Here is a 27,720-nt window from a genome sequence, read left to right as displayed (position 1 = left end):
TTTATCTTGGAACACAGTCTAAACAATGTACCAACCAAACTATAATTCAGTTCATCTTGGTTTTCACAAACAATTTTAGCAAATGTTCTATATCCACACTGGAAGTTATTAAGACTGAACGCTTGCTACTGCACAGAATTACAGTAATCCATAAACTTACTGAGTCATTGCATAGTGTCCTGATTTGAACCCCTACCCTCTGCTCCTTCAAATAGTGCTGCAGAAGATTGGATAATGTATTTTAGGATTCCGCCCAGTGTTTCATATGAGATCACCATATATGTTTATTTAGAAGGTCAGAACTTAATTAATTTGCTTTGTAACTCCAAATCTCAAGCAGCTGCTTTGAAATATAATACAGACTTGCGACCCAAATTCCACTATCAAATGCGGAAATTGCAAGCCACCTTGAAGCTGAAGCAAAGGCTCTGCAGCTCATCCCATTTGTTAGAGATGAAATTTAACTTCTCCTTTTGAACTGAGTTATCTGAGTGACAAGGACACTGTGACCAAGGCCAGTATAGGGGGTCTTCTACCATGTTTTGGTACTGTTTTCTGGTAACTACTAGAGAAGCGCTAGTAGAGAGAGAATTAGAGTGTGTTTTCTAGCACTCCCTACTCTGCTCTTCTCTGATGAATGACTCTCAAATACAGCCAGATACAAACTGGAATTGACTCAAACACATTTTGTTTCTCCTAATCTTTGCATGAAACAGGTGTTAATCCCAATGGAGTCTGGGGACTAATCAAAGACAAGCATTTTAACATTCAAACCCCTATTTACAGCTTTCACAACTTGAGAAAGATAATGAAAGATCCCTCACAAAAGCATAACAACATAATGTGATAATTCATGGGTTTTGTTTGAGGAATTCTTTGTTTTAGAAGCAGTTCAAGGCTCATGATGACAAGCAGCAACAATGACAGTTAATACAAAAAAAAAGTTTGTAATGATCTATAGCAAGGATAATGGAATACTTGATTTATAATTATCATCACAGAAGTAGTATCTTTATTTTTCCACTAAAATGAGGTCATAAAATTAATTCTAAATATTAAAGACTGACATCTGAAGCAATGTTTCTTCCTAAACAATCTAAATTCCCTGAAGTGCTTTGCTCAGACACTGAAAACATAAAAAGAGCTAATTAACATGAGAGCGTATGCACAGTGGTGTCTTATTTCCTCTTCAACACTCTTTCTGTCCTGGTTGATCAATATCCTAGAATTCAGTGGCCTGTTTAATTCAGAGTTGCAGGCTACCAGTAACAGAAAGCCTTTGTTCCAGCCTGACAGAGTAATCGTACCTCTGCTCTTGCTGGAAGGTTACCACGGATCACCAAAAATATATATCCAGACTGGAAAAGGAATAATCATGAAGCCACCCAAAAATCCATTGATTCAGAGCGATTTAATACAAGCTGGCCTGGTTGGTCTACACTGGCTCAGTCATAAATCAGGTCATTCTCCTCCTGCACAACTACTTATGGGAAAATTTAATTCTTACTCTCTGACATTAAACAGTTTCATTTCACAATTTTATCATGTGAAACTATGAGGATGGAATTTAGCAAATCTTTGTTACAGACTAGCAAAATGTGCTGTATCAAAGTATTTTATTAGTAAAGCTGATTTTTACTGGTATCTTGACTCACCACATAATCTAAAGGAGAGTACCTATTAAAGAGCAGTTTGTTTTGTAGATAACTCAGGTAGCAGTTAAAACACAAATAATTCCAGATTGCTGAGATACACATAACCAGTTTGTGATGCAATATATAATCACACATATACACATGCGTATCTAAGACACGCAGCATGATGTTAACAGTTTTAAAGACGTGTCTGAGCAGCACAGCACCTTGCAAGGGTGAAAAACCATAGCCCTGAGCCTTGGACTGTGGCTCTGGAAACAAACCACACCCCAGCTCAGACCTAAAAATGAAAAGCCGATGAGGCAAAGCAGCTGCACTTCCTGGATGACTTAATGGTGTAATTGCACCTGTTTATTTCTATGTGTCAGTAACTGTAAAATATATCAGAAAGAATACATCACAAAAATATGTCACTCTAGCAGGAGTTTGGACAAACACCCGCATGTGCAGGCCCTCAGCACAGGACTGTGACACTGGCAGCGATTACACAGTGCCACTCAGGCTAGTTGACTAACGCACTTGTTTGCCCACACACGATGGCTTATGTGGGTCGGACCGCGACCCGAGCTGGCCCCGCTCGCACTGGCCCACGGTGGCACCTGCCGGCGGTCCCCGGGTCCGGCGGGAGGCCGCAGCGGGACGGCTGCCCCGCGACCCGCCCCCGGCGAACGACGATGCCAGCGCAGCGCCGCAGGCGGTAGCCGAGTTTGCGCCCAGCCCCGCCGCCGCCCCAGCCGCGGGCGGGCATGCCCCGGAGGCGGCCGCCCCCGTCGGGGCGGAGAGAGCGAGGGGCGGGCGGAGGCGGGCCCGGCGCGGCGGGGGGCGGTGGGCGCTGCGCAGAGCCCGGCTCCCCTCGGCGGCGGCGGGCGGAAGGCCGGAGGGCGGCAGCGCCATGCCCGGTCCGGCAGCGCCGGGGGCGGCGGCGGGGCCCGGCCCCGACCCGGAGGAGAGCTACGACTTCCTCTTCAAGCTGGTGCTCATCGGGGACGCCAGCGTGGGCAAGACCTGCCTGGTACAGCGTTTCAAAACAGGGGCCTTCGCCGAGCGCCAGGGCAGCACCATCGGCGTGGACTTCACCATGAAGAGCCTGGAGATCCAGGGCAAGCGAGTGAAGGTGAGCGGAGCGGCGGCCCGGGGCGGAGGCAGCGGTCCGACACCCCGCCGCTCCGGTTCCGGGGCTGGCGGAGCGGGCGGGGAGCTGCGGCTCATCTCCCGGCCCGCCCCCCGCCGCCGCGGAGCTCTGGCCCGGCACTGCCGGCGGGCCCCGGCCCGGCTGCCGGAGGAGGCGGCGGCCGGTGGCGAGCGGTGCCGGCCGCCCGGGGTGGCCCGCCTCAGGGCAGCTCCCGCTGCCCCCGTCCCGCAACCGGCTTGGCCCTGCGCTGCTGCCGGGCTCGCAGGAGGGGCTGCCGGTGCCGCCTCCCCGAACAGCCACGGTGGGCCAGGAGGGACCCAGTGCGTCTGTTAACGGGCTTGGCTGCGGCAGGACCAGCGGTGTAGCTGCGGGACGGGCTGGTTCCTCGTTAGCACCAACCACAGGAAGCCCGGTAAAAGCCCCGTTGCAAACCCGCGCTTGGGGACAGGCTGTGCCTCCCCTCTGCTGTGACTGCAGCACCCTCCCGTCCTCAGGCTGCTGGCGGTGTGTGTTTATGAGCTAGGAGGAACCTCAGCTGCACTGTCACGTTTCTAGAAAGGGATGTAGAACTGGCAGATTGAGAGAAGCCTGGGGAACAGCTGTTAAATTAGGCGTATTTAAAAGTTATCCTGAGACACTTGTTTATAGGGTGTCTCAGAAAGCACAACTTTTATAGTTCTTCTCAAACCAGAACAAATCAACCCTAAATTTGACTTCTGCTTTTCTTATGCTGGAGGAGATCAGCTGGTCATTAGGGTTAGAAAGAGGACAGGACATTGACCCGGGTGGAATTGCCCTCAGATTCTCAGTGGCACAGGTTCCCTACAACAGACCGGGCCTCTGAGCACCGAAATGGGATCAAACAGCAGGGAAAAAAGGCTCAAAGTACCTGGAGTTTGTAGGGGGCTGCTGGGGTAAATCCCTTCACCCTCCAGAATAGAGCTGTACAACTATCCTCACTTATCCGGATCTAAGTGGGACTAGAGAGAACTTAATGCAGTCACTGACTGGGAAAGATCATGAAACTGGAAAGCTTTTGAGATGAGAGGTGACACACAAATATGGTAATTGCCATTGAATTTTGGTCTGTGTTGACCAAAGTAGGTGTCAAAGTCCTCTATTGTCTTTTTTTTATAAATTAACTTTGGTGAGCAGAATATTAAGCAGAGAAAGTTGCAGAAAAGGGAAGAAATGAAGGCTCACGTTTTTTCGGAAAGGAGGGGTCTCAGCAAAGGCGTTTATTTTCTTGTCAGTATTATGCGTTTCCCTATCACACATAGCTGGGGTTAGTGGTTGAAAAGGAAACTCCAATCTTCTGTTTGTGCTATTAGTACCTCTTCTGCGCTTTCTAGCAAGTTGGCTGTTAGAAGTGGGGGTTCTCCTTTCAGATTGAAACCTGGCTCCATTTAAATGCCAGGCACATAGAAAGTGACAAATGTGTCTGCTCCTGGTGCCAGGGGTCTCGGCCACGGACTTCAGGAGTAAGGGAGGACTAGCCCAGGAAATAACCCCAACTTCTGAGGTGCGCCTTCTCATATTGTCAGTACTTATGCCAGAATATTAAAGCACTGCTTTAGGCAAATTAATCCGATGTTGGTGCTTATTTACCTTACAGACGTTTTGTTAGCTACTGAGTCAGGGATGCAGCTAGAATATGAAAACATTTGCTTGGAGTTTTTTTTGTTTGGTCTGTTAAGGTGTGGGTTGTATGGGAAGTTTTAAATTCCAGTCAGGCTTTTCCTCTTGGATTGAGATTTCAGAGCAGTCCATCCATTCTAGGTAGGTTCGTTCAGCACGTGATAGGAAACGGAAAACAAGGAGGCATTTTATTATACTTTTGTGAGCTCCCTTGTAGAATAGGTAAGTAAATTCTTACTGTCGGGTGTGCATATCTTGCACATTTTATAAATTTGGTTTTGCTGTGGGTTATAGTGATTCTAGGAGGGGCACTTCAGCTATCTGCACAGCTTGTATCCTGACCCGCTAGTAAACAAGCCCGTACATGTGCTCTGCCGGAGATACTCTGTGTTTCTCATTGTTTCTGTCTCAGTCACGTGAGACGTACTTGATTAAAAGAGTTTCAGATAAATTGATTGGGAATCCTCAAATCAAGAGATGTTCAGGACATGTTTAAAATAAAATTTGTTTGTCCTGACAAGAAGAATCTTACAAAAGCATGCCAGGTGAGTCTCTGTGCTGCTCTGATTTCATTGTGGCTTTATGCTACTCAAGACAGTATGTTCATAAGGAATGCCAAGGCTTGTTTTCTTTTTAGCAAATGATGCAGGAATGAGAAAGTTTCCATTTTTACGATGTTTTATAAGCTCATCTTTAAAGTTCCTTCAGAACAATGGTGTGTACAAAAAAGACCCAAGGAGCTTTTAAACACTATTTACTCTGCATCCCCAGTGGCCTAAGCTTCATTTTAGTCAGGCTGAGGATAGTGTTACAACACAACCGAGCGAGTATGAATGGAACACTTATTTTGAGATTGAAACAAACATTGTAAGGTTGATTGTGTTTGTGTCCCTTTCTGTTTAAAACTTCAAATGTTGTCATTAGTGTTACCTAATGTTTCTGAAACATTTGGAGCCCAAGGATTTAAAGTCTCACTGTCTTTTTGATGCATTTTTGTTGGGTAAGAGAAAAGCAACATGTTGGCATACTAAAGGTTAAGGTTCTGCAAATAACTTTTTTTTTTTTTAAATTCAAGGCTTTCCTTGCATCTTAAAGCTGTATTCTTCCAAGTGTCTCAAATTATATTTCATCCGCTACTGCTTCATCAGCTACTGAAGCTGACCAAACCTCATACATAAAGAGACGTTAGTGCTTGAGAAAGGAGCTATTTGCGGACAGTCCTGATAACTGAAGCTTTCTCTTCAGAGATAAAGTAGTAAAGCACTGGTATCATAAGCTTCCCCAATATGTGCCAACCCTGATTTGCAGAGATTTACCACTGCCAGAGAGGAAGAATACCTAAGCTTGTCTGCACCATTCAGTCTTCTGTTTCTCTTCTTGTTATTTCTTTAAGATCTCCAGTTGCAATTTGAGGTATTGTCCAGTGGGATTATACAAGCCAGTTGCCTCTGGGCTGGGCTGTTGTGAGCCATGGGCTTTTGGAGGCGTTGGTGCTAAAAGGCAGGGTGCGTGGCACGGAGCCAGGCACAGGTTTGGCAGATCTAGCACACTGGGTTCTAATGGAACTTCGAAGTCAAAGCTACCTGTGGTGACCACCTTGATTTTTATGACAAAGGCAAATTCTGACCAGCATATATCCAGTATTTCCCCCCTTCATCTTTATGAAATGTCTGCAGTCTATCTTCATTTTTTTAAAAAATGCTCTAGTATATGCTGTTTAACTTGTTGCATACTACTTTCTCTAAAATACATCCTCCTTAGCTGGCTAAATCCTAGAGTAGACTGTAGTTCCCAAAAGTTGTGGTTGTTGATTTAATGCATAGTGATTAAAGTCCTATTGATAAAATAATTGCTTGTTCTTTGAGTGATAGAAATAAGCTGGCAAACAGAACAAAAATGTTTTGTAACTGTTATGTCACTGTAAGAAAAGATATTTATAAAACGGTGGAACTAAGATTTTACATAATGATAGGCAAGGACATTCCTAAGTCCAAGTCCATGAATTGTGGTTAGTAATAACAAAATTCCTTTTCTTTTGATACATTGCCTCCTGTGAACTGATAAATTACTTGGGTATCTTCACTGTCTACTTTATGCTGTCATTTCTTAGTGTTTTACATATATTGAATATTTTTTCCATTATGCCATAGTTTTTTCTCTCTCTTACTATATCTTTCAGAAAGCAGCAGGAGAGAACATTTGAAAACAAACACATTCCTTTTATAACAAACACTTCTTTATGTATCACTGCCCTTTTTAATTTACAAGCTTTCCCAGCCCATATGATATCAAGATTCTTGGCTTTTATTCAGGCCTCATGGCTGTAACTATATTCCTTTCAGAATGGTCCAAAATGTAATGCGTCATTACCTGGCCAAATTGCGAGTAATATAAAATTATGACTTGTTAACTGTCTTGTCTCCTGACTGGTGTATTCAGAAACTTTGCTAAACAAGTACAAATGAAGCTATCGGTTATTACATGGAAGCATTGTTCTTGGATATCCAGAGGAAAGTGTAGCGCTCTTTTCTGTCAACTACTTCGGCACTCATAGCACTAGAGCAAACAGGAATGCTGCATTCCCAGCAAACAGGGATTCCTTATTCTCTGAAAATCTTGTAGAGAAACAATTGAATGGAGCGTTTTATCCTAACTGTTCTGTGTATGAATATCACTTCAAATTGAAATATGCTGCTGTACCAATGCTAGTTTTGTTGCTTTTGGCAAAAACTGTATAGATTAAGTTGCAAGATTATTTCAGTAAGTCTTTTTAGGAGCAAGTGTTGTGATTTGCCAGTGTACAGAAATGTATATCATTGTTTGCCATTTGAGATGACAGGATTTAGACACAGTCAGTTGGTTAAGAATCATTTAGCACAGGTTTTGCACGCACCATTTTGCTATCAAGAAATTTTATGGAAGAAAATTCATAGCACAAAAGTAACATTTCGATCTTTGTAAAGGAAGGTATCGGCTATAGGACGTACTTAATTATTATTAATGCTGCCTCATAAGCAAAAGTAAACCTGAACTCCTATGATACGTTAGAAGAATCAGGAAAGTACTTAATAAATTATGTAGGAAGTAAGGGAGGGAGAAACTGTTTATCATGTCTTGAGGCCATTTGTTAAGCATTAGGCTTCAATAAACAATACGTTTATCAATGCAAGTAGAATCCACATCAAACTACTTGATAATACTCATTTACTATGCTCTTTGGTCAACCTGTCACACAGCATTTTCAACACTTTGTCTATTTCTGTAGTTGAAAATCTGCTTTCTTTAAGCCTAATTGTACATCCCAGAATGATCTTCCGGAGACCCACCATAAATTTTACCACCTTCTGTTTTCCTCCTTACATCAAGTTGAAACATTCCTTGTTTTGATTTTTCTCTGGTGTCTCTCATCCTCCCATCATCTGTCACTGTGAAGAGCTCGGCTCAGTCGTCTCGATAACCAACTCATAGGTACCGGACAGCAGCTTAACAGGGCATCTCAAACCCCTCTCCCATGCTGAATAAGGCCATTTCCCTCAGATTCTTCTCACAGGGTATGTACTCCGATAACCTGACCATCTTGATGGCCCTCCACTGTACTTGCTCCAGTTCGTCAATGTCTGTCTTGTACAGGGGGCCCAAAACTGGACACTGTACTTTAGTTGGAATCTAGTAAGTGATGAATAAAGGGTAATAATCACCTCCCTTGATCTACTGGCTTCACTCCTGTCAATACAGCTCAGGATGCTGCCAGGACACACTGCTGGCTCCTGTTCAGCTTGCTGTCTGCAAAGACTCCCAGGGCCTTTTCAGCACAGCTGCTCCCCAGCCACTCAGACCCCAGCCTGCATCCTTGCTAGGGGTGAATGACATACACTCCCTGTATACTCCTTTCCAACAGGAAAAGATGAAAAAGCAAATACAAAAAGATGTTCAAGACTTTCTCTAAGGTACTTATGGAAAGCTCCAATTCTATGGTGATTATATGGAGTCATAAAAGCCTTAAAGGAGTTAATAGTTGGTTTAGCGCTTTGCTATTCAGTACCAGCCAGTGCTAAGGGCTGTCCAAAAATTCAAAGCTAAAAGCAGATCAAAATAACCAGCTTTTGTAAGTAAATGGGCATTCAATAGTGAAACAATCAGCACACGAAAGGTGGCTCCTTGTTTTGTTCACTTAGGGTATTCGGTCATATTCCTTCTGAACAACGGGTATTTATTCTCTGTTCTGTATCCTGTCCTCATTTGTTACTAGAGATGGTCCCCCTGAAGGCCTGCTACCAATCTCTTTTTCATTGGTGTGTTTTCTTAGTATCCTCAGATGAACGTAACACAATTCTCCAGCAATCCCAACTTCTCTCTTGTCTTTCTTAAAATTGTTGCCAAAATAATTACAAAATCAGGAATTACTTACAAAGGTTACTAAGTGACAGGCATGACTTCCATCACGTTATTTACAAAGCCAAAGCACTTAAATCAAGGAAATAAGTAATTCAGAACTCAGTGTCATATACTGCATATGTGATGCACTTATAGAATACAAGAGTGTATGATCATATTTTTTTTGTAACCTGTGGCTAGTACAGTCCATTCGGTATTTTGATTTTAACATCTAACTTATATTGAGGGGCTTTTAAATGAGAAATACTAAGACTAAATTTTTTCCCAAAGAATTTGCAATAGTTATTTCTTGTCAAGAACTACATACTTGTAAATATAGTTTAACAGAGAGACTATATAAAATTTTTACTATAAAATGGTGGTTTTAAATTGTAGTTGTGATTAGTATTTATATAAAGTTGTCATGTTTCTTTTTCAATAGAATTGTCTGAAACATATCTCTGTACACCTACTGGAGAAAACAGCATTTACTTAGGATCAGAACTGGTATTTTTGTAATGACTTAAATTATTTCTTTTTAATCATATATCAGACTGATTCATGCTATACAGAAGTATTTTCCTTAGAGTTTTCTAAAGATGCTGTCAAGCAAATTAGCTATATTTTGCTTTTAGGAATACATCTTGCTTTAAATTAAGTAATCTGGTTCATAATACTTGCATACTCTGTGTCTGTAGTGTGTGCTCTTATACAGTTACTAGAACGCCAAACAACGTTATAGGACAGGCTTTAAAGCTTCCAAATTGTTAAGTAGCAACTTGTTACTAGGCCCCCCAGAAGTGCTTTTGCACACTGAGCATGCTGCAAGACAGCCTGATTCCTATTAGCTGAAGCTACCACCTCTGCCAGGTCTGCCAGAGGAGACTGAGCACGGACTCCTTACTTGGCTTCGGGTGAGGTTATTGGATTGGTTCACACCCATCTTCAGCAACAAGTTAAACTGAAGGGCCATATTCAAGACCGGTTCAAGACAACTTTGTCATTGCTCTAAAGGATTGTCGCACCTTCCTCGTTGCGCAGTCTGCATGCTTTCAGTACCATGGGGCTGCGTAATTAGTGTTAACCCTTCAAACTAAAGGAAAACCCCTATTTTTCAGGTTACATCAGTGAATTAAGCTACATGGTGAATCAGATTAACAGCTGCTAGTTGCAATGCAGGGAGAGGGCAAGGATATACAGCTGGGATGGCAAGTCTTTGGCAGTATTGTCCTAGTTTGGTTTAAGCAAGTCATTAAATCATGAAGGATTTGGGTCTCTTCAGTCTGGAAAAAAGATGGCTGAGGGGGGACCTTATCAACACTTATAAATACTGAAAGGGTGGGTGTCAGGAGGATGGGGCCAGGCTCTTTTCAGTGGTGCCCAGCAACAGGACAAGAGGTAACGGGCACAAACTTGACCATGGGAAGTTCCACCTAAACATGAGGAGGAACTTCTTTACTTTGAGGGTGGCAGAGCACTGGCACAGGCTGCCCAGAGAGGTGGGGGAGTCTCCGTCTCTGGAGACATTCCAAACCCGCCTGGAGGCGTTCCTGTGCCACCTGCTCTGGGTGACCCTGCTCTGGCAGGGGGTTGGACTAGATGATCTCCAGAGGTCCCTTCCAACCCTACGATTCTATGATTCTATGCCTGTATTTGACTGACTTTCCCTGGAACAAAGAGTGAGCGCTCACCTGGCTCCTCCTGCTAGAAGTGATTGGTATATATGTTTGCAAAGGAAGCATCTGCTTGTGGGTCTAATACATACTGTAGTCTCAGCAAGGAAAGCAAAACCACAACAAACTGAAGGTCATGTAAAAAGCTAAACAATTCAGAGTCCTTACACAAAAGAGAAGAGACAAGTAGAGGAGCATGAACTTGAAATGCCTACAGGAAAGAGCTTACCTGGATGATGTGGGCTGGGAGGAAGACTGCTGTTTGAGCTCCTGAGAAGATCAGATCTGTGGTCTGCGCTGTTCCCAGCAGGACATCCAGGGCTTCAGCAACTTTGGACATTCAGTCCTGTGAACACACAGACATAAATGCTTCAGTAAAAAATGTGTGCTGTGGGACCTTGCTGGTGACATTTTGAGGTTGCTCTATCACTATTGAAAGGATGTGGAAACTGGGGAAGACCAAAGAAAGGCAAATATTGTACTTATCTGCAGAAAGGGCAAGAAATCCTGGGAACTACAGGCTGGTCAGACTCATTTTGGTCTCTAGGAAAATCATGGAGCAATTCTTCCTGGAAGAATTAAGTTTTGACCCCACTTTGAGCAGGCAGTTGGCTTTGTCACCTCCCAAAATCTGTCCCAATCTCAATGATTCTGTGATTCTATGGAATGTACCTACACAGAGGCTTTCAAAATCCAGTATACAGCACAAGGCCCAAGACTGGCTTGCTCAGTCACTCTGCAGATAAATCACTTTTATCTATACCATGTGAAAAGTGTAAACTAAAACAATTTTTTTTTTTAATTTAAAAAGTTTATAATTCTTCTGTATGCACAGAATCTCTCAGACCTCTCCCAAGAATTGGGAAATCATCATTAGCCTTATTTTGCACTCAACCTAATCAAGTACTGAGATTTAAAGTTACGTAACAGACACAAAGGTCCAGTGGGAGACTTGAGTACAGAGATCACCATACATAAACCTGCTGTGAACTTCCTTGTTTCTAGTAGTTGTTGACTGCTCTAAATCATTATCTGTTCCATTAATAATTGTTGCTGTGTGGTTTCCTGTTTTCTGAGTGCATTACAGTCCCTTTCCCTTCTCTGAGAAAACTCTTATCAGGACTGAGAAGTACTTTTTCATTGAATTGATTCCTTTTAAGCTGTACATTTGGGATCTAAATGCTTGGTTAGCAGAGGAAAATTACATGATCAGCACAGCCTTTTTCAAAGTGAAAGTTGCTGCTCAAACATGCAGCAGAGTCAGAAGATACAAACAAAATATTAATGTGCAAAATAAATGGAAAAATTATTCCATATTATTTGGTATAAAATATCACTGGCAGATGGCGTTAAGATGTTGTCAGTTCTTTATTTTAAAGATTTTCAGAAAGAGGGGAAATAATAAATAACATGTCCACGATATGGGAAGATTAAAAAAAACAGGAGTATTTGATTATGTCCTGTCTCAGTTAAGAGGAGATCCAGAATATAAGGAACGGCACAAAAAAGACAAGCAGTGGTTTCTCATTTATCATGCAGAGATAGAGAAGTCAAAGTGCAGCAGAAGGACAGAAAATATAAAATTTATAAAAGTAAATTCTTTGGTTTCATTGCCACTATATATTGAAGCCAAGAGCTTTGAAAGATTCAAAAAGGATTGGACATTTATATGGAGGATCAGAACATCCACAATTACTACAGATCAAAAGCTCCTGGAATATAAACTGTCATGTTCCAGGACATTAGACAACCTATAGAACAAGAGAATTTAAAAAGAAATTTTCCTTAGGAGCAAGATATTGTGTTTGTCCACTTTGAGTTACTTGGCTTCTTCCTCTGGAACATCTCGTACTGGGAGCGCAAACCCTGATACTAAACTCATAGCTCTGATGCTGTGGATTTAGGCAAAAATATGTAAGCTAAGCATTTCTTCCTCCTGCCCAGATATAATGTCTGTTCTACCACCTAAGAAAGGACAGGTGACGAGAGGTGACTAGACTGACTAGAACTTTGACGGACTTTATTGAAACCTAGAATTGCGGGCATTTTTTTTATACATTCTTGTATATGTTTTATGTATTCTATATATATTCTTTTAATTGTGTCATATTTCCTTATAAAACAGCATCAGTGCTCTTTGATATTACCACATCCTACTCAGCTTGTTACTGCCCCTGTAGCAGAACTGTCAAAACCACGTCAGTACCACAGATGACATGCTAGTGAAAACCAACCTGTAGTTTCAGTGACACACCAGATGATGAACTGGAGGTGGCTATACGCTAACATCTTGTTTTGCTAACTCTACTGGAAAAGGTGACAAAGGGGTAGGGCTGGACACACAAGTGATAATTTCGTAATCTGCCACAGAAGGATGCATCAGAGCTTACCTGGAGGAACCCAGAGTGTCTCAATTGATACAAATATAAACATTGAGCAGACAAGTGTGAAAAGGTCCTCCATTATTATCCTTAAATCATGAACAAAGGACTAGAAAAATGTGATGCCAGAATGTATTAGGTATAAGGGAGATTTAAACCACGGCTATTGAATCAAGTCCTATCTTTTGATTCAGGAAAGCTTGCTAGCCAGTGTCTCACTGTATGCTTTGTTTTATTTAGTTGCAGATCTGGGACACGGCTGGCCAGGAGAGATTCCGAACTATCACACAGAGTTATTACCGCAGCGCCAATGGAGCAATCCTGGCCTATGATATCAGCAAGAGAGGCTCTTTCCTGTCCATTCCTCGCTGGATCGAGGATGTGAGAAAGTATGCCGGTTCCAACATAGTACAATTACTGATTGGTGAGTTAAAAATGTTAATACCAAGCGCTACAGGTTACTGTACAATGTAATTAGCTGCAATAATTGTATAAGGTGGTTAGAAGTTTTATTTTGGTTGAAGTAAGATGTATGTAATCGATACGATTGGAAATTTTCCATAGTTTTTTTTAATTAGAAAGTGCTGATTCATCAAAACAGAAGTGTTTTGCTTTGATTAACTTCTGTTAAGAAGTAGACAGCTTTGTACCAGAAGCCAGCTTTGAATCCTTTGCGTCTTACTTAATGGAGAACTCGGCACCTGGAATTTCCAGGTTCTGAGGCACAGCTGCTGTGGACCTGTTCTCATTATAAGGATCATAAGGTTTCCAGGGCCCAGAGAAGCTCCATCATATCAAGCCAACGTGTTTTGGTGAACTGGAACACCCACGTACTTCAGCAGATGGGGCGTTTCAGAAGGACTTCAGGGCAATTAGGGTTTGTCAGTTCTCCGCTAGAAGTTCTGCTTCCCAGCCCCAATGTTTCTGACTCAGATGTGGCTCTCGGGGCCTGTAGATGCGCTAATACAGCAGTACTGTTCTAGATTTCCCTAGGTACCAGCAGACTGCTGTTGTTTTCACAAAATGGTTTTAGCTTTCATTTCTAGACCATTTTTCTTCTATTAAGCCACCACTCTTCAGTTACTGACTTTTTCTGTTCTCTATGAGTCATACATAAATACAGGTTGTAAGGGGTTCAGGAGATTATCTAGTCCAACCTCCTGCTCAAAGTGAGGCCAATGTCACGTCGGTCAGGGCCTTTTCAGTCAAATTCTGAAAATCTCCAACAATGGAAATTCTGCAGCTTCTCTGGGCAACCTGAGAACCTCCTGCTGAATACTTACTCTGACATAAATAGCAATTATAAATTACTCTGTTGTTTCTTTTTCTTCCAGGAAACAAGTCTGACCTAAGTGACCTTCGAGAGGTTCAGCTGGAAGAAGCTCAGAGTCTGGCTGAACACTATGATAATATCATCTGTGCCATAGAGACCTCTGCGAAAGACTCCAGCAATGTGGAGGAGGCTTTTGTGAAGATGGCTACAGAGCTCATGATGAGGCATGGAGGCCCTATGTTCAGTGAGAAGAATACTGACAGCATCAAGCTTGACAGCAAAGACGTTGTAGAAGGCTGGGGGTGTGGTTGCTGATATGAGCTAGGTGATATCCCTAACTTTACTGGAATTTAGATGGTGCTTCACCCTAATGCTGAGTAGCATGGTAGCCATATTCTCCTCCTTCTGTGAAACCAGCAATTTTGTAGAAGTTAGACACAATCCTGTTTGCTTTGGTGTCTTATTTTTAAAAAGGGACTCTTGAGAGGTAGTCCTAAAAGTCAAACCCTCTGAAAAACTACTCCACATTTGTCCCCACCATTTCTTTTCTGTAACCTTCATACAAGTTACAAAAGTGAAGGAAACAAATTTGAACTAGTGATGTGGGGTGGGGAGACAGATGGTTGGGGAGGAGACTGATGCACACCCAAAGTTCTGAAGCGTTTAGCAAGGGACTGTTGGCAAAGGAGGTCACTTTTGGAACAGGCAATCTTGACAGTGTCTCTTTAAATCCTCAGCACTCCACTAATGATCAGAAAATGAGTGTCTTTGATAAAGGTATTTCAAGTGTCAGAATACCTAACATTTTGATTACAGGACCAAATAGCAGTCACCTGTCCTAGGGCATATGGATTGCTGGTTAGTATTGGGACAGGCCCAGGTGGGGAAACCTTCTCTCAGGTTCTGTCATAATTATTTTAAGTTACCATTTTAACAAAAAGCAAAATCAGCCTGAGCGATATCACATGACTTGGTGTCAAGCAGGACTGGACCAGTTGTAGTTATTTTAAATACAGCCTTGAGGAGAGGGTAGATGCATTTCATTTGTTATTGTTTGCACGGTGATAGCTCCCTTTTCCATGCGGGTATCATTGAGTTTTGCCCTCAGGTCTCTTAATTTCATTCCACAACTCAAGACCTGCACCACTGGAAACAGGAACTGGAGAAACCTTGAACTGACTGGTAGCCATGATCTCCTACCATGTGCCTAATGGTCATATACAGGGTTAATTCTGGTCATACATTTGACATTATGTTACTAGAGTGTTTATTGCTTAAGTGGCATAAGTGAATTTGGGGTTTGGTTAGTTGCTTTTTCTTTTAAACCATCTCTTTAAATACAATCTGTGCATATAATGGGAAATAAGACCTCAGAATAGCTGAAAACTGCATCTTTTTTTTGAAAACAGCGTCTTTTTGAGTGATTCCCTCCCAACTTTGTCCTCAACTGCTGCCCTCTCCCTATCACTTGCTTTTCATTTCTTGGAAACATTCAGCAGGAAAAATCTTTCACTGTTGATCAAAAGTCTACATTGTTAGGTAAAATAGATTTCATAATTCAACTACATATAGTTGTCTTTCAGATTCAGCTCTGTATTACATGTTGTAGATGTAGCTGAAGTACTGATGGCAGCAGTCCTCTCTGGATTTACACTCTCAAGCACTTACAAAGATGGATTTGCAAAGGGAGCAGAAGCAGGATTATTTTTAACTCTGCAGTTAAAGCAAAGGTGTTCAGAGGTGACAAGTGATTTCTGCAATGGTGATGCTTTGAAAGAGCTCATTTTCAGAAAGCACCCACTTAAAGTGAAGTCATTTGTCCCTTTTGAAAATCTTGATCAAAAAGGACCTGGACTGGTTTGCCACTGGGGCTACACCAGTTTTTAGCCATTCAGCATATCCAGTACTATGAAGATCAGGAAGATTTAAGAAAGGGCTAATGGATCCTAATTTCAATACTGTTCATCTTTCTACAGAAAACATTAAACCATTCTCTGGTCTTTCTGGGTTTTTTTTTTAAACTGTGAGGTAGGTAATTGAGGAGTTATGTATGCTTTGTAGCCTGTTTGCTTCTAATCTAAGGGGTTAGTTTTCAAGTTTTATAGTTGTAAGAGTGAAAAGGGCCTTAAATTTTTCAATTAGTATAGTTTTCACAACTTTATTGGGCAGGTTGAGCTGCAGTACTCAGCAGTATTTTTGGATAGTTTTCCAGGACATTCCCAGCTCTCCTACAGCCAAAGATAACAGGCAATAAGTGTCCAGCAGTAGCTAGACACTGAAAATGAAAACCGTCCAAACGCTAGATTCGTTAGCGATTAGCAAACCTTGTATTCCACTCTCAGGAGGAACTATGAAGACGGTCCAAGCTAAAACGCAGTCCTGATGACTGTTTTTCCTCCTAGTTAGATGGTTCTTAAGATACAGAATACTAGCAAGCATTTGACTTCGTGTCATGATGTATTATAGTTTACATCTGTAGGTCACAGTCCTGCAGTTCTGTATGCTTGAACATGGACCCTCAGATAAGCTCAGCCTCCCACCGTTTGCAGGATTAGTGCCAAATTATTTAAGCCATGCTGATAAAAATTCACACACGTTTAAGAACAGTATTGCTACTACTCAGATCAAAATCAGTAGTTTATATAGTAACTCATCTTAAAACCGGAGAAAGATGCAAAATGAACATAAATCCTCCTTCCAATGCAGTCAGGGAATCATTATGTTTTTACAGTAGATGGAGAAATGAGGAATTATTGATCTGTTTCCTTAGTTTTTAGGTTTGTTTAGCAACTAAACAGGTAGAATTAGACCAAGCGCTATACTTTCCTTACAATTTGCCCCTGTATATCTCTAAAGCTAGCCTTGAAGATTGAGACTCTGCCTGCAGGTTCTGTTCCAGTCAGAAAACATGAAATACAGCATCAGCGATTTGTTCGTTGTGTTTTCAGTTATGGCTTTAACTCAGCTTTATCCTCTAACTCTTGGCTCTTCTATGTTGTAACATAATCCAGTGTAATTCAAGTTTGCATGCCCTACCTAACTGAACAAAAGGGAACAAAGAAATAGACCGAAGACCTGTTTATTTTTTCAGGTTAGTAGCAGACATGAATTAACAGTACTTGGGCTGTCAGTAGTAAAAGGCTATTTCAATTACCAAACCCTTTTTTTGTCTATTAGTAATAACACAATACTCACTAGACTGATAGCTTCTTGACCAGAGATAAACTAAACAGTGAACATAACTTAGAGAGCTTTTCAGTCTTTCATGCCCCTTCTGAAGACTTTTATTAAATTTGTAATTCACACACTTAGCTATGTAATTCAAGTATTAGGAAGACAATCCTGTTCGTTTAATTCCATTAATCCTAATGAAACCAAAAGGATACCTGGGTGAAGAGAGTGAGTGGCAATAAACCTGAGATTTATGGGTAGAAACCTCAGTTTCAAATCTTAAGTTACAAATGTGCACTGATGTACATCAAGTGAATTATTCAGTAGTGCATGATCAGAGTTCCCAATATAAACATTTGCTAAGAAACCTGTTTACTGGCACTTAAATGTTAACAAGACTATAGTGCAGTAATTGCTTTTAAGCAGATCTCCTTGGCTGACCATATATTTGCATATAGTATTTATCATTTATTTTTGTCAGTACCCAAAGTGTGCAAAATATTACACAGAAGGGGACATTGATCCCTGCCTTGTAACACTTAGGAGTGGAATGCAGAGGCAACTACTGAAACGAAATCATCAGCAGAATGTGATTTCCAGGAGTGTGGACATTGTTATCCTGTGTATTGGCTTTGATTTAAGCTAATTTTATCTCCAATTATTCATACAGTCCATCATCATGAGGCTTTGAGCAGCCTGGTCTAGTGGGAGGTGTCCCTGCCAGGGCAGGGGGGTTGGAACTAGATGATCTTTAACGTCCCTTCCAACCCAAACCATTCTGTGATTCTGTGAAATATAATACCAAATAAATGTCAGCCCAGAAACTTGCTAAAGTTTGCTTTGCAAACCAAAAAAATTTTAAAAATTGAGAACACTTAAGAACAGAGGAAAAGTCCTAATGATTTTATCACTCTCGCTATACTGCAAAGCGGGTCACTTTTTGGGGAGAAAAACTACGAAACTAAATGAAGCCCAGCTAATACCACAGAGATTTCTAAGAGCTTCATGAAAAGTGGAGCTCTTGCTCATTTGTTTCTTTGCCTTTAAAGAAGATCATATTTATTTGAAGAATAGAGCTGAGAGTCCCATGCAATATATGTGCATTACTGCAATAGTACATTGTATTATATATACGCTCACATAGTAGCACCCTTAAATAAGATTAAAGCCTTTCCTTGATTTGCCCCACCAGGATTTATGCCTCCATTATTTAATCTCATAGTCCCAGCCAGTTGACTATTTGAGTGTCTTTTGCCATCTCATGCTAGTCCTGAGGGAACTGGGAGGTAATAACATCATCAGTTTCTCTTCAGAGGATTGTTTTACTCAATGTTATAATGTGAGTCTCTTTAAATCAAGATGAATTTATATGTTATTTCATTAATAGAAATTGTTTATCTTTACCCATCCTGCTTCCAAAACATACATATATTAACAGAACACTGAAGTTTACCCTATTGCATTTTTTTGTGTAAACAGTGTGCTGGAGAAAAATGAAGTGAGAACAATACATTCTTTGTGAAACTGAAAAATAAAATTACTCTCCTTTTGGTATCTTCCAACCTTGGAGAGTGCTCAGTTTAACCCCTGTCAGTCATTCTCTTGTAGAGACTTCACAGAAACAAACCAGGTTACGGGTAGAGTGTGCAACTGCTAAACAGGGAAAATGCAAGGAAATTAGAGCAAATATGTATTCTTTTGCGAAGAGATGGTTCTCACTTGACTCTCTTTGCCCCAGTAGCTGATGATGACCGTGTAGCTTGTATTCCCACCCTTGTGGTACAAAAATGAGGCAATTAAAGAGCAATAGATCCAAGGACATGTGTAGTTCTTGGTGGAATTGAAAGGAAATTAATCCCAAAATTTAGGCTAATCACCCTAACCACTTAATTATCCTTTCTCAAATCATACTAGATTATTTCATCAATTAAAAGACATTCTAGATTTACAAATTCATCAATAAAAGATACCACATTGTTAACCCATGTAGATTAATAGTTACGTTTTATTAGTTATATGAGGTATAGTGACATCAGAGTCACAGAGCAGAGTCCTTTATAATTGGGCTGTTCTCAGATTTGACAATTCTTTTCCCTGCTATAAGAAGAGATTCATAGATTTGGGGAAATACTGCCTCAGTTTTATTTTTGCAGTATCTTTTTGTGATGATCATCCCAGTGAGATTTCAGTTAGAGAACCAGCCTCCTGGGTATCTTAGTTTTTACTGGCCAGATAATGTTAGATTTCTTTTAACTATTGAACTGGGTTATATATTTGAAGCAGCAAAAACTCTCAGATGAAAGCATTTAATTGCAATCCCCACTGCATACTTTAGAAAAAGAACCCCACACTATTCCAGATGGATGTCCTGATTTCCAGCTCGAGTTCAGCCCTCTGTATCATTTTTATCATTTCACGTTAGTATACTTGGAGAAGAGCAGGGTTACAAATTCAAAACAAACAAACAAACCAATCCAAATGTATATTTGCTGTCCATGGAATTGTTGCCAGAGATTAGATAAAAATAGCCAGCATACTCTCCTATCCTGATCTTAAATAGCATTGTTTTAATATGACTGAAAAATGTTAAAATGCACTTTAAAAATAATTCTTTGAAGTACAAGAGAGTTATGATATTTTTTTTCTATGTCTTTTTTTAAGAAGGATTTCTATTACTTGAACACTGATAAAGGCAACAACCTGTATTATATTCGCAACTTTAGGTGTCACTGAAGACAGACCATGTCGTCAATTGCCTTGTCTTTCCATATGAGTCAGCAGCCAGTGGAAAACAAGTGAACAGAGTAACTTCACAAGAATGAGTCAAGTGAGGCCTGAATAACAGTCAGTGAAAATTTTCTATTTAGTCTGATTAAATATGGTAGGTTTAATCAATGCTTACTCAGTTCAAAGAAAATTGTTTCCTTCACAAAATACACTACAAAATAGTTAACCGGTTTTCCTGTTTACTTTTTCTACAATGTAAATTTGACTGTTGTCTGTACTGAACAGGAGTGGACTGCTAAACTACTTAAGTGTATGGTAACAGAACAGTTTAACATTTGGAGAGCTATTAAATCAGCTTAAAGCTGTATTTAGAACCTGTTCCTTCCATTATGAGGTAAAAGTTTGCCTCTCGTCCAGGACACCATTTGAAAACCTTTAGAAAACCAGATACAATCCAAGACCATACATTGATAAAAAATTATTGAGGCTCTCTTTATCATACAGGAAGTTACTTTGCATGTTTCTTTCGCAGGATTACTTCAATTGAGTTATTTACAATTCAATTATACAACTGAACTGGTGACAGTGATTTCTATTTACTTTCAGCCTCAAATTTAACAGAAAACTGAGGATTAATCTTCCTATCACAAAGCACTGAAGGGCCACCAGATAGACTATAACCAGCAGGTTTTTGCACGTGTATAGCTATCAATCTCCTGCTCCTGTGACAGTTTTTTAATATCTGTAATGTCTGTATATAATGCACTGCACTCTGAAATCAATCAAGTCCAGCTTTGCCATCATTCATCTGAGTAGGTAGTGTAGGTCAGGGTAAGGTATTAGGTAGGTACAGCAGCTTCATAAAGCTGGTTCTCTTTAAGCCACTTCTGTCTAAGACTTACCTAACCCATTCAAAATTTGCTATTACAGCTAAATTACTACAAGCGAACTATTTTCTTTTCTTTAGTCATAAACATAACATTAAAAAAATCCTAGATGTATATCTCTTCATTTTAAAGCCTAGACTACAATAGTAAGAATAGCAGTCACTTACTTTAAGCTTTCATTAGAACATACAGCTTATCGTTGACTACTCTGCAGGAGTTTAAACCTTAATTGCCCCATAAACTCACTCGGTACACACCACTCAGATGTAACAGCTAGCCGAAAGGATCCAAGTTTCTGTAAATTTTAGCTTAGAGAAAGTACCTTACATATGACCACAATTGTGGCAACCTAGGAGTTATGATTTCTAATTGTTCAATCAATATAAAGAACCTTATGACACAAAGATTATCTTCTCAAGATAAAAGCAGAGGAGAACATTAAACAAAAAGACTGTATTTAGACTGTATTTAATTGTCTTTTTAACGCACCTGACCAACACAATCTGTGTATTTCCAAAAGCCAGTGTCTTTTCAGTAACCGCTAAGTAGCAGCCTATTACACTGCACTGTGGAACATGCGATGATCAACACCCCTTTTTTCTGCAATAAATTCCATGAGTAATATAGACTCATATGAAGATGCAGTGGAGTGATTTTGGGTATCTATCTAAACTGTTGTACGTGAAAGATTGTATTGAAAGATTGTCCTTTGAACACAGCATGCAAACTTGTCTGGACAATTTGAAGGTACTTTTAAAAAGCGAGTTAAGAGCTGAATTTTCAGAGACATTACAGCTGCAGACAGATGCCTACCAATGTCTTCAAAAGCATCTGGTTACCATTACAAAAAAGCACAAAACTTGTATGGAACTGGTTTTGCACTAAAGGAAATTAGTTATCAGAAAAAAATATACATTCATGTGAAAAGCAGAGCATCCTGATTATTCTGAAATAGGGAATGAACATGAAAAATACAATGCTGTGTGTTAGTAAGCCTTTTTTCCTTTATAAATGATATTAAAGTAGATTATTGTAAACGTGAAAAGTACTTGATACGTGATAAGATACGTGACAAAATAAAATGCTATATACATTTTCTTAAGAAAGTGATAATATTGATGAGGATAATAACTTTGCTAATACAGTTTGGTGGTGTAATATAAGGGATTGACCAGATAGAGTTAAGTGTTGGAATGGTGCTACTACACAGACCATTTCAAAACCAGGGGAAGCCAACGGATTAGATCAGACACTGTCCTGCTTGCCAGATATAAAGTAGATACACACAGATATTGAGCAGAAGGTGAATTTAGTTATTTGTAACAGTTTTTAAAGATTTCTATTTTATAAGTCTATAAGGAGAAATGCTAAGATTTTTGATAGTCGGATATGCTCGGTGCCGTCAACCAGTTTTTTCCCTCTTCTGTGCCTCGCTCACTGATACCTGACAGCCACAAAACCCACAACTCCATAGAGCAGAAAGCATTCAAGTGAGTCTGGCTCACACACCTGTTGGGGAGAAAATGAAAATCTCTAATTCATATTGAATTCATTTGCTGCATTCCAAAATTATTCGAAGGGTTTGGATGGTAACAGTGTTAAAATTATTCTGCATTTTCTAGGACAAATCTGTTGCTGTTTTTCAAGGTTTCTTCCAGAGATGCAGGCTGTACATTTCTAATCATCAGTAACTACTTTGCTTTTAAACTTTCTTATCACAATACTGACTAGATCATTTGGAATATGAGACGACAAGGGAGCAAGCTTGCATACTACAGTAATTTTTTATACTTTACCTTCATCTATTTATGAATTTATTACAAAAAATATTTTTAAACATATGAAACCTGCTTTTTGTTGTGAATTTTAGCAAAGTAGTGGATACATTGTACTGTGTATCATTAAAAAGGTTTAATTAAAGTAAACATTTGGCAATTAATATATTTTATTGTTCTTTTATGCACATACCTGCTGTGGCTTATTATCAGAAACAAAATCAAATTTTAAGAAATTACATATCTTACTCTACAGTGCTGAATGGTCTTCTACTTTTACACAAGATAAGATCTAATGCACTCCTTATTAAACAAATAACAGTTAACTCTCTTCTTACCCTACAACTGCTCATAACTCACATAAAGGCTGCACATTAAATTTTTTTAAATTAGTAAGCTGTCCAACGTAACTGGCCAGAAGATGAAGAATGAAAACCAAAGCCCTCAATGTTGGAGAAGTGCAAATAACTTTTTCAGTTCTTACAATTAAGTGTAAACAATGTAGCTACAACTGTACCTTCCCAAGGCAACACTTAGATCCTGGATTTTATTTAATTGCTGTAAATTAAACAAAGCAACACCCCTTTCTCTTTGCTTGGCTCTTGAATTCTAACGTCAGTAGGTAAGCTAAGCAGGTTTTTAAAACCTGCATTTTGATCCACAGGAGTTACTTCGTTCTATATTCAGTCTACTATTTCAATAGCAGCCTCAGATACCAAAACAGCAATCAGTAGTTTTCAATGAAATGGCTGTGCTCTAAAGCTGGCTCCTTAGAGTCCTGGGTGTAGCTGAATTCATTAGTTATTCTCTGATGATGACATGTTCTTTACTACTGAAACATTCTGGATATAACTATACACGTCACTGGTGTGCACAGTGCTGTAGAGAATCAGCGTTAAGAGATAAATAATGCAAGTGTCATGCTTAACATGCACCTACTCTTCGTAGGTATTGACTTTTTTTTATATATATGTACTTCACATGTATTCTGCACATCTATAGTACAGTTTCTAAATCTCCGTGGGGAAAAAACTAACTTACCCCAAAAAATACAAAGGAAAAAGCAAGTCGTGAATTCCAAGGCTGTGATGAGACCAAATGTAACAGTTTATACAAAGCTGGGCTTCATTTATGTAAATTTATGTTATTTACATTTCTGTAAATAATACCATTATTATAATACAGTCTTAGACTATAACATGTAGAACAGTTCTCTCTTATCTCTGTAAAATGGATGGCCTCCAAAAGCAAGTCTGTGTTTTCACAGCATATGCCAATGATGAGCTCGTCATATGTCACCTTGTATGAACCTTGGAACCTGCCTGTCTTGCTGCTAATAAGGTCTCACAATATTTCCAGAGCAGAAAGGACGCACACCTGTGTTGATATAACTAATAGTTTAATAGCTGCTTCCCAGGTCATCTTCCAAAGCACTCTATGACATGCAGAAAACACAACCCTGACTGACAACGGAGCAACATGGGAAGCCAGAATCTGCCCAGGACACACTTACGGACCCTTGAAAATGTGAACAGGCTAAACCAGTCATAAAAGGTTATGTGTAGGGGAAAAAAAAGAACCCACACTGAAAAAAAAAAAAAAAAACGCTGCTCTGATCTCTGCTGCCTGATCATTTGTAAGCATGTGTGGCAAATTAAAATACGTATCATTAACAGGTCTCTTTTGGTAACTGGAACTTATTGTGGAAAATAACCATGACAACTGTTTAGTTGGCTTTATTATTAGTGCACATGACAAACAGTTTAAAGGGACTTCTTAGTCACAATTCTAGAAACTCTTTCTTCCTTGAATTTTCTAGGAATGTGGAATAGTTTGGATGCAGGAGGAGATCTACACACATCACAACCATTTTTCTTTTCTTGTTAGTGAGGCAAAGTGGCTTTCATTAGGTAGCTTGCATCTGCAACAAAATACCCTTCTTTTTTTATAGTCTGAGTTCACTGAATGTTTTTTCTCCCCATCTATGGTTAGGAACTTAGCTGTTAAACCAGCAGAAAGCACATTCACATGTACACTTCCATAAAACAAGGCATGAAGCTCATGACCTGTTGAAAATCCATTTCTTATTCAGAGAAATATTCTTACCTATACAACAGGTGCTGCTTCTGCTGCAGAAAGAGGTCAAGAAATAAACCTGCAGCAAACCCAGCTGAGCCTTAAACTAAAACATGTTTAGCATGATCTTAGATTCTGATACTGGATTCTGAGCTTGGCATACAAGACCAACAAAATGCAAGGAGGAGAACTTCTAATTTAGACCAGCTGAGTCTCAGGTGGTCTTAATTACACAAAGTAAACCCATCTATGCTGTTTGGAGCATGTACTGATTTCTTTTATTCACAGAAGTGACTACAGAAAGACTCTTTTCTGAAACTTTCAACATACAGGCTGTTTCAGTCAACGTTGAAAACAGGATATATTTCATCACCCAAGAATTCATCCTTGTATAGACAAAAAATTTTAATACAAACTGTGTCAGATATGCAGTGTTGCCATACAATAAAGAATGTTATTACCCATTTCTGTTCAAGTTAGAAGCACACCATTGAGTTTTTAAGACACTTCTGTAACCCTGGCTTCTTGCCTATGACACTGAAGGAAAGAGATATCTACCTCTTTCAGCAATTGCCTTCTGCGTGCTGTGTTATTCAGGTCCCTGTTTCTATGTTCCTTTAATCCCCAGTGAGAGTAGGTGGGGGGACAAAATATTTACACTGCACTTGACATAACAACACAGCATTCTTCCTTTTAACCAGCACACAGGAGACAGGGTATATGCAAAGCTAAGTCAACCAATGCTTTGGGCTAGTTCACATACTTTTCACCTGCCTATGCAATTAAGTGTAATTTAAAGCAATTTATACATGTACATCAATTTCAAATGTATTTGCACTTCATACAGAACTATATTCAATCATTACAAAGGTGGACGTCTTGGTGCCACTACATGCAGATATTATGCTTGGAGCTGCACTCTGAACGATTAATTGACTCAACTGAGATTCAATCCTAGCTGTTGGGAACAAAAATAACGTACATTTGAAACGGCAAAGCTTAGCACAATGTTTCTGTGAATCATTTTGGTAGTATTCCTACTTTCCATCCATCACCTAGAAACACTTCTTTTTTTTAACAGGAAAAAGCTGACAAAGAGCTGACATGGAAGTTCTGAAAATCCAGAGCTGAGAAAGCACGGCCACGGTACAATACCCATCTCTCTGTGAGTCCATCCACCCACAGACGGAACAAAACCCAAACGCTCCAGGGCCTTTCAGCTGTGCATCCTTTCCACGTTTTACAGACACAACCCTCACTGTGTCACTTCCATGCCACAGTTGCTTATTTTCTTGCTGAAGAAAGCCCAAACAATTGCCAGTTTTATAAAGCACACAAATCCTCCACATAAAACACAGCCCTTACTAAAACTGCGTATTTCTGATTCATCTGAAACCACCTACAGCAAAACTGGGGGGTGAACATATCTTTCCCAGCAGCTGGGAGAGTTTTCAAGAGCACCAAACTGAGCCCATCTCTCAAACCCCTGGACACGGTTTCTCAGTCACTGACTGGAAAGTGCTCTGAACTTGTTTGAAACCAAGAAAGGGTGCGAATGAGAGGCACATAAAATTATGAGCACTCTCGCCTGCTATTTTTTAAGCATTTTGGCTTTTTGAGGGTCTGCCAAGCCCATGTTACCACTCACCAAGCTGGAGTTCAGTCCACAGAGTTGGAGAAGCTGCAATACCCCGAGCCTTGGAGAACTCGCGTGGGGGCAATGGTTTTGCATTTTACTACTTCTACAAACTGGGGGGACGGGGTGAAAAAAAAAACAGAAAGGAAAATAAAAGACGAAAGGCAGGAGAGGGTGGCAGCACCGCCGCCCCTTTCCCGCCCAGCGCCGTGCCTCAGCCGCGAGCGCCGCCCGGCTGAGGTAAAGACAAGATGGCGGAGGGCGCCCCCCGCGGCCGCGGAGTGGGAGCGCCGCCGGAGCTCATCGAGCCCGGAGAGTCCCATAGCAAAAAACACCGAGTATCCATCAGAGCAGGTGTCTATCCCTTCGCTTCCCAAATGAATTCAGTTCTTACTGAGAAGCCCCGTATTTGTGTGTTTAAGACAAGGGAGTCTCCAGTCCCCCACCTCCAGCTCCGGAGGTGGCTGGGGGAGCAGTCACACTGTGGGACAGGGGCTTTACCAAGGGTGAAAATGAGCTCCCACCTGGACATGGATTACACCAGGACTTTTCTGAACTTAATGCCTTTGAGAAAAGCTTGTGACTTGTGCTCAGGCTGGCGAGGCTTTCAAAAAGGGCGTGCTGCTTAGAAGAACAGTTTGTTTGTGTGAAAACCAACGGTAAATACCTATTACATCAGTTCACATTCATGCGAGGTGGGCTGGACAACTACATTTTCAAAGCTTTTTAGGAGACAAGCCTTCTCAGAGACCAGCCATTAATTTGGAGATTAATTACAACTGTCTTCCACTTTAAGCATTTCACTGTCTTCTGCCAAAGTAACAGGTTAATTCACCAAAATGGCAAATAATCCCCTACAAAAACTAGAGATGGCAGTGGAGAAGTGAACCCAGGCCACGTGTGAAAGAAGACATCTTTGCACCTCCAACAAGCCCAGCCCAAACCCCACGTACATTCTTCTGTGTTCCTCCTGAATTTAACAGATCCTGGACTTAAACACCTCAACTCTGCCAAAGTGTGCGGTCCTGGGTGGGTACAGCTGCATGACTGTTCTAGTTGGATGAAGGTGTCTTCTGATCACCTCCACTTGCTCTGCAGAGTGGTCTCCAAGCTCATCAGCTGGATTCCCACCGGATGAAGCCTAATGAACTCCAACAGAGGGCTAAAAATTGTATACCGGGCTTAAATACGACACTGACAGTAGCAACAATATCTTTCAAGGTTAGTGAAAACATTCACTTCAGAGGGTCTTTTTCAATACAAACAGCCGTCTGTCAGTCCCACCACATTGCAGAGACTGCGTTTTGTCTCCTACTACTGAT

At 40.5% G+C, this 27,720-nt stretch overlaps 1 protein-coding gene across 1 annotated transcript; it reads left to right on the top strand.

Annotated features, from left to right (window-relative positions):
• Nucleotides 1-2,498: 2,498 nt before the first annotated feature.
• RAB43 (RAB43, member RAS oncogene family) lies at nt 2,499-25,477 on the top strand. Its single transcript, XM_054215885.1, has 3 exons — nt 2,499-2,769; nt 13,094-13,277; nt 14,188-25,477. The coding sequence occupies exons 1-3, from the start codon at nt 2,548-2,550 to the stop codon at nt 14,439-14,441; spliced, it is 660 nt and encodes a 219-aa protein (XP_054071860.1). The 5' UTR covers nt 2,499-2,547; the 3' UTR covers nt 14,442-25,477.
• Nucleotides 25,478-27,720: the final 2,243 nt, after the last annotated feature.

Source organism: Rissa tridactyla, chromosome 10, assembly GCF_028500815.1.
Source record: "Rissa tridactyla isolate bRisTri1 chromosome 10, bRisTri1.patW.cur.20221130, whole genome shotgun sequence".
Lineage (NCBI taxonomy): Eukaryota > Metazoa > Chordata > Aves > Charadriiformes > Laridae > Rissa > Rissa tridactyla.
The sequence above is the reverse complement of the archived record's forward strand: the minus strand, read 5'-3'. Positions and strand labels throughout refer to the sequence as shown.

What these genes read in the sequence shown, in the direction of transcription:
- RAB43 (XM_054215885.1), top strand. Translation starts at nt 2,548, where the DNA reads ATGCCCGGTCCGGCAGCGCCGGGGGCGGCGGCGGGGCCCGGCCCCGAC. An exon ending in TCCAGGGCAAGCGAGTGAAG is followed by an intron (nt 2,770 to 13,093) that starts GTGAGCGGAGCG and finishes TGTTTTATTTAG; the next exon opens with TTGCAGATCTGGGACACGGC. An exon ending in CATAGTACAATTACTGATTG is followed by an intron (nt 13,278 to 14,187) that starts GTGAGTTAAAAA and finishes TTTTTCTTCCAG; the next exon opens with GAAACAAGTCTGACCTAAGT.